At 37.2% G+C, this 13,312-nt stretch overlaps 1 protein-coding gene across 1 annotated transcript in view; it reads left to right on the plus strand.

The window, feature by feature from the left end:
- The window catches only part of PREX2 (phosphatidylinositol-3,4,5-trisphosphate dependent Rac exchange factor 2), a 299,116-nt gene that overhangs the window by 262,294 nt on the left and 23,510 nt on the right, over positions 1-13,312 (plus strand). Inside the window, exons 36-37 of the mRNA XM_029923458.1 lie at positions 3,692-3,758; positions 3,997-4,187. Coding sequence (XP_029779318.1) covers positions 3,692-3,758; positions 3,997-4,187 — 258 coding nt within the window. The remainder of the gene's footprint in view (positions 1-3,691; positions 3,759-3,996; positions 4,188-13,312) is intronic.

The raw sequence follows: 13,312 nt of genomic DNA on the forward strand, positions 1-13,312 counted from the left end.
CAGAGCCCAGTGAGGGGCTTGATCTCACAAACCATAAGATCATGACCTGAGCTGAAATCAAGAGTTGGATGCTTAAACTCTGCCACCCAGTTTATTTATTTATTTTGAGAGCGCGAAGGAGAGAGAGCGCGCACACGTACACACACAAGTCGGGGGGCGGGGACACAGAGAGAATACCAAGCAGGCTCCACGCCGGCAGCATGGAGCCCTATGCCAGGCTTAAGCCCAGGAACAGAGAGATCATGATTTGCATCAAAATCAAGAGTGGGACAGTTACTGCCTGGGCCACCCAGTTGTCCCTGAACCAAAGTAAATAAAATTCATACCCACATAGAGAGTTTATATTCTTTTAGGGAGTTCACCTGTTAGTGGTAAGAATGAAATAAGAATAGAATAAGAAGTGGAAGATTGTTATTGAAATAAATTTCCTAGTAAAAAGGATAAACTCTAGACTTGACAATGACAGAATTTTTTCATTTGGAAGATATTACTTAGGAAATCACCTAAAATTCAGTAATGGGAAAAAATAAGATTTTTCAAGTGTTTGTGTGTGTGTAGAGGGAGAGAGAGAAAGAGAGAACATATAAGATTAAGTGATTTTAGAATTGACAACAAGATTCTTCAAGTTGAAAGGACACACTGAGTACCTTATTTAGATAAATAACAATAAATTAATGCCTAAAAACTGTGTGGTAAAACTTTAGACATCAAAGATGAAAAAAAAAAAATCTAAGCCCATCAGAAAAAAATATATAGACTAGCCCCAAAGCAAAGAAAACTATATTGAGAGCAGATACCAAGAGCACTATTGAGGGGGGAAATGTAGTATAATTTGGATCCTAGAATTTAATGATGACATATACCACTGGCACACTGATCAAACATATTAATAGAATATCCAGTTTTTAAAACTGAATATTTTGGGGGCATCTGGGTGACTCAATCATTTAAGCATCTGACTTCAGCTTAGGTCATGATCTCACAGCTCCTGAGTTTGAGCCGCGGGTCAGGCTCTGTGCTGACAGCTTAGAGCCTGGAACCTGTTTCAGATTCTGTGTCTTCTTGTCTCTCTCTGTCTTTCTCTCTCTAAAAAATAAATAAACATTTTAAAAAACAGTATTTTTGATGAAGCAAGCCTAGAAAGATACGTAGATGTGAAAACAGTAAAGAGGAACCAAAACTTCTAAATGTCATCAAATATAACTCTTGTTATAAAAAATAATAACTAATTTCTTTGTAAAAAAAAAAAAAGTGAGAATACACAAAAGAAAGAAATACCAACAAGCAATACAACAAGAAGACTATAGATGGCCAAATAGTACTTGCTAATTGAAAATAAAAATACCAAAGTTTGAAATTCTAATAACATCAGTGTGAATAAGAATGTGGAGGAATGATCAGAGCTATTCTTTGCTGCCTCCACTGGGGCCAAGTGTGTCTGCGACCTTGTAAAGCATGAGAGTGGTAAATGCCAGCATCTGGGTAGTCTTTACCTTGGTGAGGGAAAGTTTGGAAAAAGAGTGAGAGTGGAGAAAGGTGAGCAACAAGGAGCTCGCCCATATCTGTAATATTTTATTTCTTTAAAAGGTGAAGCAAAAATTGTACCAGGATATGTTAAAGCATGGCGATCCATTAATGGGTTTTTATAATATTAGCCTAAAGATGTAGCTTTGTAATTGAAATGAAAGGATACTTAGATCTTTCAGGAGAACATGAATGTTTATGTACAACAATAAGGTTTATCAAACAGCCAATCTTCTGCTAATGAGGCCAGTCAAAACCCAAAGTCCTTATCAAGGTCTGTAAGGCCCTACAGAGTCTGCCCCTCTGAACCTCTCTCAGTTGCTCATCCAGTCTAACCTAACTCCATCCCCATTGTGTGTTTCTGTACCTCACACAAATCAAGCTGGTTTTCTCTTCTAATACCAGCAATACTCTTAGATTATTGATATTTCTTTCTGATACTGGAGAAAATCTATAAAATTTAAAAATATCTCCATGCATTTGATTTTGCTCTTGATCCAACACTATTGCTAGATACTGACTCAACCAGCTAGATGGAACTGTATTTGCTTGGCACTTGGTGGATGTTCCCCTTTGCAATGGTTCTTGCCACCATAACCCAGTCATTGTGAGCAAACCCTGCCTGAGGTCACTGAAGGCCCCGTACTCCTGGCGGCATCATGTGCTCAGGAGCAACAGGGAGCTGTGGGATTTAGGCAGAGGCAATAATTTTCCATGGAGTTGTGTACTCTTTTCCACCATGTTGCTTTTTCCACCAAGCACACTTAAGTAAAGGCACGGGAACATGCAAGGTATCTGTGGGGCCAGCTTTGAGGCGTTACTTTTGTTCCAAGATGGTATGTGGAAATCTCCTGGGAGTTCAGAATGAATTTTAATGAATAACAACTAATTTTAGATACAAAACTGTTTTAAAATTTTTTATATTGTTTGAATTTGTATTTGAGAGATGAACTAAAAATTCACATTATAAATGACCATAATTTTCATTTTGGAAGTTACTCTTAACCTTTTTGTAATTTAAAGTATAAAACTTGATTAATCCATGCTACTTTATCTTTAAAAGACAAACAAACATCACTACTAGCTGCGGTCATAGTGGGAATAGCTCTGTGTGTGTGTGTGTGTGTGTGTGTGTGTGTGTCTGTCTGTCTGTCTGTCTGTGCGCACATAGTGGGACTCTGGTCATTAAGTTCTCTCTCACTGGTTTTGTCCAGTACAACCCATGCATTTGATAATAATCTGCCAGTATTTTAAAGTTCTCAAAGGTGCTCCAAAACACTAGTCTAATCAGTTTTATTTCAATATCTTGTCCGACAATCATTCTAATACTATGGAACTTATTTTGGTATATCAATATTAAGTGCCCAGATCTTGAAAATAATTTCACCTCATCAAAAATAGATAGCAGATTAACTATAAGTATCCTGTCTTCATGGGTCATTTCCTTACAATTTCAGTTTAGTATTGAGCTAAGTGCTGAGCAAACTCAGCAATAATTCTTTGGACATGGAGTTTACTTATTGCAGGCCACTAGCATTCAGTATCATGTATTAAAATACTTGTGGAGATATTGCATTCTGGTAACAGAAAGAACAAGTATGTCCTCAAAGAAGGTCTAACTTCCAATTGGTGTGTAGTGGGTGAAAGAATTCAACTCAATACTCTGTTTAAAATTAGGTTTTTGTGAATTGTTTTTGTAATCTTGCACAGTAAGTGAAAACTAGATAGTTTTCCCCAGTAGTCACAAGAAAATATATTTCTTCAACTTTTGTGATAATAGTAATTATTGGAATGTTGGAAGTATTAATGAGCACTTACTCTGTGCTACATACTGTTCTAAGCATTTTGTTTGCATTCGCTTATTTAATCTTCTTAGCAGGCTTGTGAAGTAAAAGCTAATGTTACCCCGAAATTACAGAAGCGGAAATGGAGGCGTACACAAATTAAGTAATCTCTCTGAAGCCATACAATATGTAATGGAGCTGATGGTGGAGTCAGTCATTTTTTCTGAATGGAAGACGATGGACTTCTTTGCAATCCCACCCGTCCTAGTGTTCAACACTGTTTATTCATGTGTCTTTAGCAGGATGTCAGCGAAACTTGTATACCTTCATGTATTTTAATTTTTCTAACAATAGATGATCCCTTATTATTTGCATTCTTACAGGGCATTCTACTTGGACAAGTCAAATTCACCACCGAACTCCACATCCAAAGCTGCCTACGTGGATAAGGTAAAAAGAAATGATTGCATTTATTGATGCTTTGTCACTTACATACCTCCCTTTTTGTAAATGTTTCTGCTGTTGTTCTTAAACAATGTGTAATTATATATATTTGTAGTCTCCAACTCTGTTATCTCCAGAATGAAAATATTTATACTGTTCATGAAAAGTTAGAACAGCTATGAATCATATGCCATCTAAAAGCATTTCTTCCTACTAAACATGTCCATCACTTTTTTTTCTGCAGCTAATGAGGCCTCTCAATGCATTGGATGAGCTTTATCGACTGGTAGCCTCGTTTATCAGATCCAAGCGCACGGCTGCCTGCGCGAACACAGCTTGCGGCGCCTCCGGGGTGGGCCTGCTGTCTGTGTCCTCGGAGCTGTGCGACAGGCTGGGGGCCTGCCACATCATCATGTGCAACAGCGGCGTGCACAGGTACGTGAACCGCCCTGCCCTGCCAGCAGCTCTCATACTGCAGTTCCTTCCTAGGTTCTTATTTCTATTTCGGTTACGTGAAATTGTAATTGGAAACATGCAAAGGACTCAGATGCATTTGGAATAAGACGGGAAATCAGGTCATTGTCACACAGTATTTGCTGGCTTTAGTGATATTCTCAGTGACTATTTATTCATATACATGAATGCAATCCCACATTTATATCACTGTATCTTAGCTGCCCAGATTCTCATCACCCTTGTGTTTGTATTACAAGATTTATGCTTTAGGTACAAACTTGTTCACTGATACTAGTCACCGTAGAACGTGCCCGGTGGGAGCTGGCCACTAGCTACCCAAAACATTTTTCACTGCACTTGATGGTGACTGCTATCTTCCTATTTGGGGCAAAATTAAGTCCAGGAGCCCACACATTATGCGTTCCTGAAAACAGAAGGGAAAATTTTAGATGGGTCCAGTTCCAGTGGTTTGTCTTAGGCAACTGTGCTCGGTCTGGAGCAGCCAAGGTGGGCCGATGATTCTTAGAGCTGCATCAGCTGCAAAATGCAGGTGCAGGACCCCATGTTAAGTCCTTCTCCGTAACCATGGACTCCTCTGTCACCTCGCCATCTTCACAAGGAAGTGAAACCCTGTAGTAAAAATAATAAAGCAGGATTTGGTCCTCATTTTAATCTGAATTTTGAGGATGGCGGTATTCTTTAGTCAGATTTACCTGGCACTCGGCCTATGCAAAGGACTGCAGCGTAACATCATAAAGTGGTGATGCTCGTGTTAGAGGCATAAATACAGCATGAATAGCAGATGACAAAAAATAATAATAAGGTATAATAGCACAATAAAAAATAATAAAAATAACAAACCCACACTGCAAGAAAATGTAAATGACCTAGGAAAGTTACAGCTAAAAACTAAGATTCAGAAAGAAAGCAGATCTCTGAGATGGGTAGACCTTTCCAGAGAAGGTGATGTTTGAATTAGGCTCTGATGGGTCAGGGTGAAGTATAGACAGAGGGAGAAAGATGATCCGAGACAGCAGGTTCTCATCTGTGAAATTCCATTTCAGTTTGGTGTGCCCGAAGTTCTAGTTTTCAAGTCCTACACAGCGTGCTCTTTCTTATGATGTATGGCAAGACCTTTTTCCCCTGAAAGGAGCATTGTATTCTGTGGTTGACAGAATACACAGAATTTCCTACTTTATTTTAATGGCTGTTTACTTTGTGCTCTATTGCAAGCTTTAATAAGCTTAATTGAAAATATCATCTGCAACCAAATGAATAAAATATTATTTCATAATATGTTTACTAGCAGCAAAGTGATCTCTCCCTTCTGATCAACTCATATTCACTCTTCTGTTCCTATTTATTCATTCATTCATTTATGTATTCATTATTCATCCACTCAGTAAATATGCCCTGAGCACCAATTATGTGCTGGCACTGCTCTGGCTGCTGGAGATCCAGCATTGAAAAACTAAAGTTTCTTCTCTCAAATTTTGTGCATTGTGTTGGGGAGAACCGATGATAAAGTAAGCAAACAGATATGTAATGTGCTAGATGGAATAAATAGAAAAAAGAACAGAAGTCAGAGGGTAGAGGGTGACAAGATGGGGTAGCCCCTTCCAACAAGGGATTTCATCAGAGCCTTGTATGAAATGCAAGAATGATTTGTGCAGATATCTCTGAGAGAGAGCATTCGATCCTAGGGAGCAGCAGTGCACATGTGAGAGCTCATGTGGGAGTGTGGATAATGTGTTCAAGACAGCAGCCATGGTGGCCTCAGCAAAGCGTCACTACCTTGGTTATTGGTTGTCTTGTGTTACCCTGGTGCAAAGTCATACACAGTTGTCTGAGAACTTGACACACTATGACCCCAAAGGGGATACCTCAGACTTTGAAACTATAAGCCTATGTTACTTCCTCATTAATTTCCTGAAAGTTAATGAAATTAAATCTTCACTTAATTCTGGAATTATGACCAGATTGTCTGAAGTACTCTCTCTGCTATCCTGTGAAGAATTTTAAAATTTGACTAATGTTACGTGGGATACACAGATTGATGTCCCACAAGTGTTTTATAATTACCATAGTCATTACCACAGGTAACATTGTAATTTCAAAGTGGTTTGACTTGTTCCATTTCTACTATTCAAAATAGATGTAGCTTCAGTTAGTTCGTTTCAGAGACATTTACTTAGGTGTAGGCACAAATACCCCATGACAAATGCTGATTTAAAGTTTAAAATATTTGGGGTGCCTGGATGGCTCAGTTGGTTAAGCATCCAACTTTGGCTCAAGTCATGGTCTCACATCTCATGAGTTCGAGCCCCACGTCAGGTTCTGTGCTGACAGCTCAGATCCTGGACCCGCTTTGTGTTCTCTCTCTCTCTCTCTCTCTCTCTCTCTCTCTCTTTCAAAATAAATAAATAAGGTTGAAACCATTTGAAAATGGTACAGCTTTATTTTTCTATTATGCAGAACAAAATGAGTTTAACATTATCTTTTAATCTTTCGATGAAGGCTATGCTACACTTTTCATTACAACAAAATGTGCTAAGTTATATTAGATTTGGAATCTCACATAAAGACTGATCTTAAAATAATTCTTTAGTTATTATGATTCAAATGGCTAGAGAGAAGCCCAAGCCACACCTGCACTCAACATTAAACTTGGAGGTTTGCTTCAGGTTCCAACAAACGAGAGAAGTCCACAATGTGAAGCAGAATACATGTTGCACAAACTATTTTTATCAATTTGCTTCTAAAATCATGATGAGAAATGGTCAACAATATGGCAACCACATCAGAGAGTAAGTTTCCTCACTTTATTTACCAAATAGGAAGAGAATCTAATGTCTTTTTAGAGTATTGAATTATACTGCATATGTTTGATATTAAGGAGTGTGGTTTTTCAGAATTAAAAGGCAGATTCAGTTAGCATCAATGTCTAGATATTTTAATGCCAACCTGAATTGGAAGGCAAAGCTGCATTCAACAGTGAATATGAGATTAGCAGGTATAGAATTCAGGATGAATTATTAAAATCTTCTTATTGCATTTAGCCTGGCTTTGTTTTCATTAAATTCTTTTCACTAGGGTAATCCTTTGTGTGTATTACAATTCTACTGATGACCTTCCCTGCCCAGACTCTTAACTATTCACCCATGTCAGTCATCTTCATTGCTAATGAATGGCCCATGAAGAATAATTCTGTTCCTTCTTAAAAGCAGGTTTTTGCCTTTTAAACAATATTGACTTGCTATTAAAAGGTAGTTTCATAAGTGAAAAATTTTTATAATTTCCTATCCTGATAAGCCTTCTTTCATTTTCACTTTGCATTCATCAGTTGCAACTTCCATCCAAGGACACACAATTGGAACATAGTTATACTGATCTATACAACTCTCCTGTCTGCTTTATGCTTGTAACAACTATACCTGTATCTTCAAAATGTACACATAGACCTTTCCATTATCGCTTTTATTTGTGACATAGTTCATCCAGCCAGTTGCTCTCCCAGAGTTTACTATTAAACGATTAGTTTAGTGGTTTCTCTTCCTCTCCGTTGCGCATAATGCCTACAGAGAGGCTTCTTTCATTATGTAGCTGTTCAGATTCCAATTTGATTTTGTTACAGTCAAAGAAAACAATAATATCCTCCGGATGGGATTACTGTGGCAAGGTGTTTAAACCTATTAAGTCCTCAAAAGGATCAGTGCTTGTGTATAACACAACCAGAAGGCTAGATGGTTTTATGGTGCCTTCACCTTCTCCAGGTCTGCAGAGGGATAGATTCCATTTATCTACTGTGCTTCCCTACTGGATCTTCAGTGATATTTCAGGAGTGCCTTAGTTTATATTTCTTTGATTAACAAATACAGACATGTGAATTGAATATTTTTCAAATTTACTTTTCTACAAAGATCCATACAAAGACTGTCTATATATCTACTTTATAGGCAAAATTATTTTTTGCCAAATGAACATTTTCACAGTACTGATCCATCTTATGACTTTTAAAGTCCTCTTTTGTACTCATGCCAGTCAGTTGTTGCGGACAATCCAAAGCATGCTACAGGGCCCCTAAATTTCCCCTCTATTTCTTACTGCAGCATCCTTCCATTCAGTGCAGCATTCCATTTTGTCGTGGTTCTTTATTCCCACCCCTGTTAATTTATTTCCACCCAACAGTTTTTCCTTAACCAGTAAATCAGTGTGCTACAAATGTTACAAAACCTGAATCATGAGTCTTATTGTGTCCAAAAACAAAAATGTCATTTTCTTCCCACTGCATTAGCTTCTGCTTGCTTTACCCATGGGAACAAGTGGGTGGAAATTTCCAGAGGCTACCTGAAACCATTTGTCAAAGAGATTTCTAATGAGGGTAGGAAATCTGGGATCACAGTTTTTCCCTCTTAAGGGCTTGTTCCAAAGAGTTTGTGTCCACATATTCTCAGTATCTTTTAATACTTGGTTTGCAATGGTGTCAGAACCCCAATTTGGCCCTGCAGGAAGGTGCATGATCTGAGCACACACCTCACGTCTAACTAACTCCCTTTTGAGCCCAAACTGTGAAGATCTTACACATAAATTATGTTTTATCTTCATGCTTTGCTGTGAGGATGAGTCTCTTACAGGAAACAAGACCTTGCATATTTTTAAGATTTCTTAAATGTTTTTTTATTTATTTTGAGAGAGAGAGAAAAGAGAGAGAGAGAGAGAGAGAGAGAGAGAGAGAGCAAGCAAGCGGGGGAGGGGGAGACGGAGAAGGAGAGAGAGGGAGAATCCCAAGCAGGCTCATGACCTGAGCTGAAACCAAGAATTAGACCCTTAACCAGATGAACCACCTGGGTGCCCCAAGGCCTTGCACAGTTAAGTTACATACCTTGGGTTCACTCATCCATTGGAGGCTGTGAGCAACACCACCAAGTGGTGCTCACTGCAACAAAGATTCACCAGCACCCAGCATTAGTCAGTGTCTCGTGTTCTGATTACAACCCTGCGTAGGGATGAGAAGGAAATAGTCTGTGGTGAGGCCTATCTTTGTTATTTAAAAACATATTGAAAAACATCCAGCTAGCTACCATCTATGTATTATGGTGGTAGACTTCTTTTTTTTTTTAATACACTGTAGAAATTAGTTTTAACATATATAAAGTTTTAGAAACTAAAAGACCATATGTATTTGAAGCTTAACATTAAGAAGGATTTATTCCCAAGATGCATTCCTTAGTTGCTTATTTGGAAATCGGGACATATTTCACATTTGAAGTATTCCCAATGGTGTTGGAATCTTTAAAGTCAGCCCTCTCTCTCTTCCCCTGCCCTGACAAGTACTATGTAACCCATCATGTGACTATAGTATAGGACCCAAATATGACTATACACATCTGTTAGGGAAATGAAATCTAGGGGGCCCCTGGGTACTTCAGGTGGTTAAGCATCTGACTCTTGAGCTCAGTTCATGTCTTGATCTCAGGGTCATGAGTTCAAGCCCCGCATTGGGCTCCACACTGGTCATGAAGCCTACTTAAAAAAAAATGAAATCCAGTAGTTAAAAAATAAAAACAACTGAAGAGAAATATGTATTACTAATTTGGGTAATGGAACAGTTTTTCTTAAAAATGAAGGTGAACATGTAATGACTCTTGGTTCATATAAGCAATTTAAAAAAACTTTTTCAAGGGTGACTGGGTGGCTCAGTCAGTTAAGCCTCCAGCTTCGGCTCAGCTCTTGATCTCACAGTTCATGAGTTCGAGCTCCATGTCAGGCTCTGTGCTAACAGCTCAGAGCCTGGAGCCTGCTTCAGATTCTGTGTCTCCCTCTCCCCCATTCCCCCATGCTCTGTTTCTTTTGTCACCTTCAAAAACAAATAAACATTTAAAAAAATTAAATAGAAAAATTTTTCAGGTAACTATCAATTAGCAATTTTAGAAACCACTTTTGTTTGAACTTTGAAGGACTACATTAGCAATATTTTATTCTGTCATAACCATGACATTAAAGGACAAATTGACAAATAGACCCAGCTAAAGGAATGAAGAATCTTATAAAAGTGGAGCACTTAAGGTGACCTGACTTAAGGGAATCAGAATCCTAATGGGGCAGATGATAAAGCTGCATCATTTTCCATTGTGTGGTTAAAAACACCAAGGAAGAGGAGTAGATTTACTCTGGGGATTCCCATATGTAACTTATGAGACAGAAAAAATAAATTACCATAATAAGCAAATGTAGGTTTCAAATATATCCTTTTATCTTTTGTCCAAAAATGACTTGAGAGATTCAATAACAAGATTAGTGGAAATACTTGAATTTCAAATCTCCAGAAAGATGGCTGAAAAGAACACAAGAAATATCTCTGCTAGCTCATGATCTCAGAATACCATACATTACCAACAGAAAGTTCTAAAATTATGCTCTATAAGAATCTGCAGCACATTAGTCCAAAACACTACTTGTATGTCAGGGCAGTAGTAGCAGTGACAGAAATGACATTTAAAATTGCCATTATTGCCATAACTGCAATATTGCTGCAGTTATGATTATCTTTATTTGGCATTATTTTCTAATAACATGATTATTCTTTGATATGCTTTGATTATATCAATGTAACTATTCTTATTTGTTGAAATCTAGCAAAATCATTAATATATCTAAACAAACAAAACACATATGAAAATATAAAATTGTGCTATAATTCTTAGAAAAAATAAAATTCTATTATAATGGGGCTTTGGGAGAAAAACAAAGTATACCCAACTCATGATAGGTTATAAGTATGATTCCTAATAACTCTGCCAAACTCCTAGGGGCAAAGTATAGAAGGGTATTACCATGGGCTGGCAGGAGGAAAAAATGGGGAAAAGTTGGTCAAGGGATACAAAGTTTCCATTATACAAAGTTTCAATTGGTTCTGGAAATCACAACAGTGTGACTGTACAATACAATACAATACTGTTTTGTATACTTGGATATTTGCTAGGAGGGTAGATCTTAAGTGGTTTCACCACCAAAAACAAAAAAGAAAAAGAAGAAAAAGAAATGGGTACCTTTGGGGGTTGATAGATATGTTAATCTGCTAAACAGCTTGATTGTGATGAATATTTCATAATGTGTATATATATAAAATCATCAAAGTATATACCTTAAACATACACAATTTTTAATTATCAATTATACCTCAGTAAAACTGGAGAGAAAAGGAAAAGGAAACCAAGAATTTCAAATTATGTGGAATTGTAAAATAGGCAAAACTCCACAATTTATCCTAATTTTAAAAGCCAGGTAAATAATATAGGTATTTTCTCTTAAAACTATGATAATTCAAATATGGAAGTTTCATTCTTTTACTTTTCTTTCATTATCTATTATAAAAATTCTTACCTTAAAGAGTAGGTCAAATTTGCTTACATATTTGTTTTGTTACCTAGATTTTCTTTGTAATGGATATGAACCTTAATAAATTCATATATTAAATTATTCTGTAATTTTAAAATGTCCATTGTTTTCTTCAAATTAGATTACTGTGAAAGAAGAAGACAGTAATTATGAGAATGACTTATTGCAGTGGTTTCTAATTCTGACCTCCAGTTATCACATGGTGTTGACCAGACAGGCCTCACTTTCAGTACATAAAAAAGCAAGAGCTCATGCATGATTAAATTCCATCATTAAAATTGGAAAAGTCTCAGTAATCATAGTACATTAAAAGTATCTTGACAAAAATAATCTAAAATTTTTTTTAATTATTTTTAATAATAAGCTCTACATCCAACACAGGGCATGAACTCACAACCCCAAGATCAAGAGTCACATGCTCCACCAACTGAGCCAACTAGGCATCCCAATAAACATAATCTGAATACATAACTATTAGTTACATTCCATTAGTATTTTGCAAACCTAATTTCACTAATTGACCATATTACTAAAATGTAAGTGTTTGTGTCACAAAATTTTATTTGTATTTAGCTATTTAAAAATGATAAATATTCTACTTAAAAACTGATGACCAGGGCAGAATTCTTCAAATTTAATTTTAAATAAACTGAAGTTATTGTTTTTCCTAAACCTGAAAAATTCTATTAAAAGCAAAATCAAATGCCAGTCACTTTCTAGGATGTGTTCTTCAGGTCTTCAAGGTTAGTGATTTTATAACCACTCTCATAAATGTCATAAGCCAAATTTTCTATATCCTCCAGAGGAGGGAAGAAATATGGGTGTCTCTTCTTCTATATGAACCTAGAGCAGAAGAGCAGTTGACATGGACAAAGGTTGACAGAGGAAGTGGCAATTTCTGCCTTTACAATTCTAATCTTAAATTGTTGGTAGGTAATTTGACACAGTCTGAAAGAATACAGAGGTGTGAGACTGCAATCCTGTTAAGCAGGAAGGGTGTATGTAACACCTGTTTTAGGTTTTGAAGCATGAATAGTGGTTGACAGGTGATGGAAATGAAGAAGAGTGGTTCAATGGAAGGCAATGGGAAGAAAATACAACACTGAGGTGTGAAATAGCACCTTACATGAGGACAGTCACCATTAAGAGTTCCCAGCTACTGGGCGGTGAAGAGAGAGGGAAGTGTGGCAGGGGGATGAGGCCAGAAGAGAGATGAGCATTGGACAATGGAAGGCCCTAACTGATAAGTTAAGGATTTGGGTCCCCCTCCTGCAGACCCAACGCAGTCAGTGAAGGATTTTCAGCCTGATGGCTCAGCAAGTTAAGCACCTGACTCTTGACTTTGTCTCAGGTTGTGATCACACGGTTTGTGAGTTCGGGCCCTGCATCAGGATCTCATTGACAGTGCAGAAAGTGCTCTTTCTCTCTCACTCTCAAAATAAACAAAACTGAACTTAAAAAAGAAGAATCTGATTAGATGTATTTTTCTTTTAAACTGGCTCTCATAGTCTGTGATAGGATGGGGATGGAGGTAGAGAGACACCTAGGACTTCACAATTTTCAGCACCGCACAGGGAATTAGCCATGAAAGTCCCATTAAAGATAATGGGACTTTCTATTGCAACTTTCAATACATTTTCTGAAAGTTCTCAGCATGTATCTTTAAACCTAGGCTTAAAAATCAACTGCCAGGCAAAAAAAAAAAA

The sequence above is a fragment of the Suricata suricatta genome, chromosome 15 (assembly GCF_006229205.1).
Source record: "Suricata suricatta isolate VVHF042 chromosome 15, meerkat_22Aug2017_6uvM2_HiC, whole genome shotgun sequence".
Lineage (NCBI taxonomy): Eukaryota > Metazoa > Chordata > Mammalia > Carnivora > Herpestidae > Suricata > Suricata suricatta.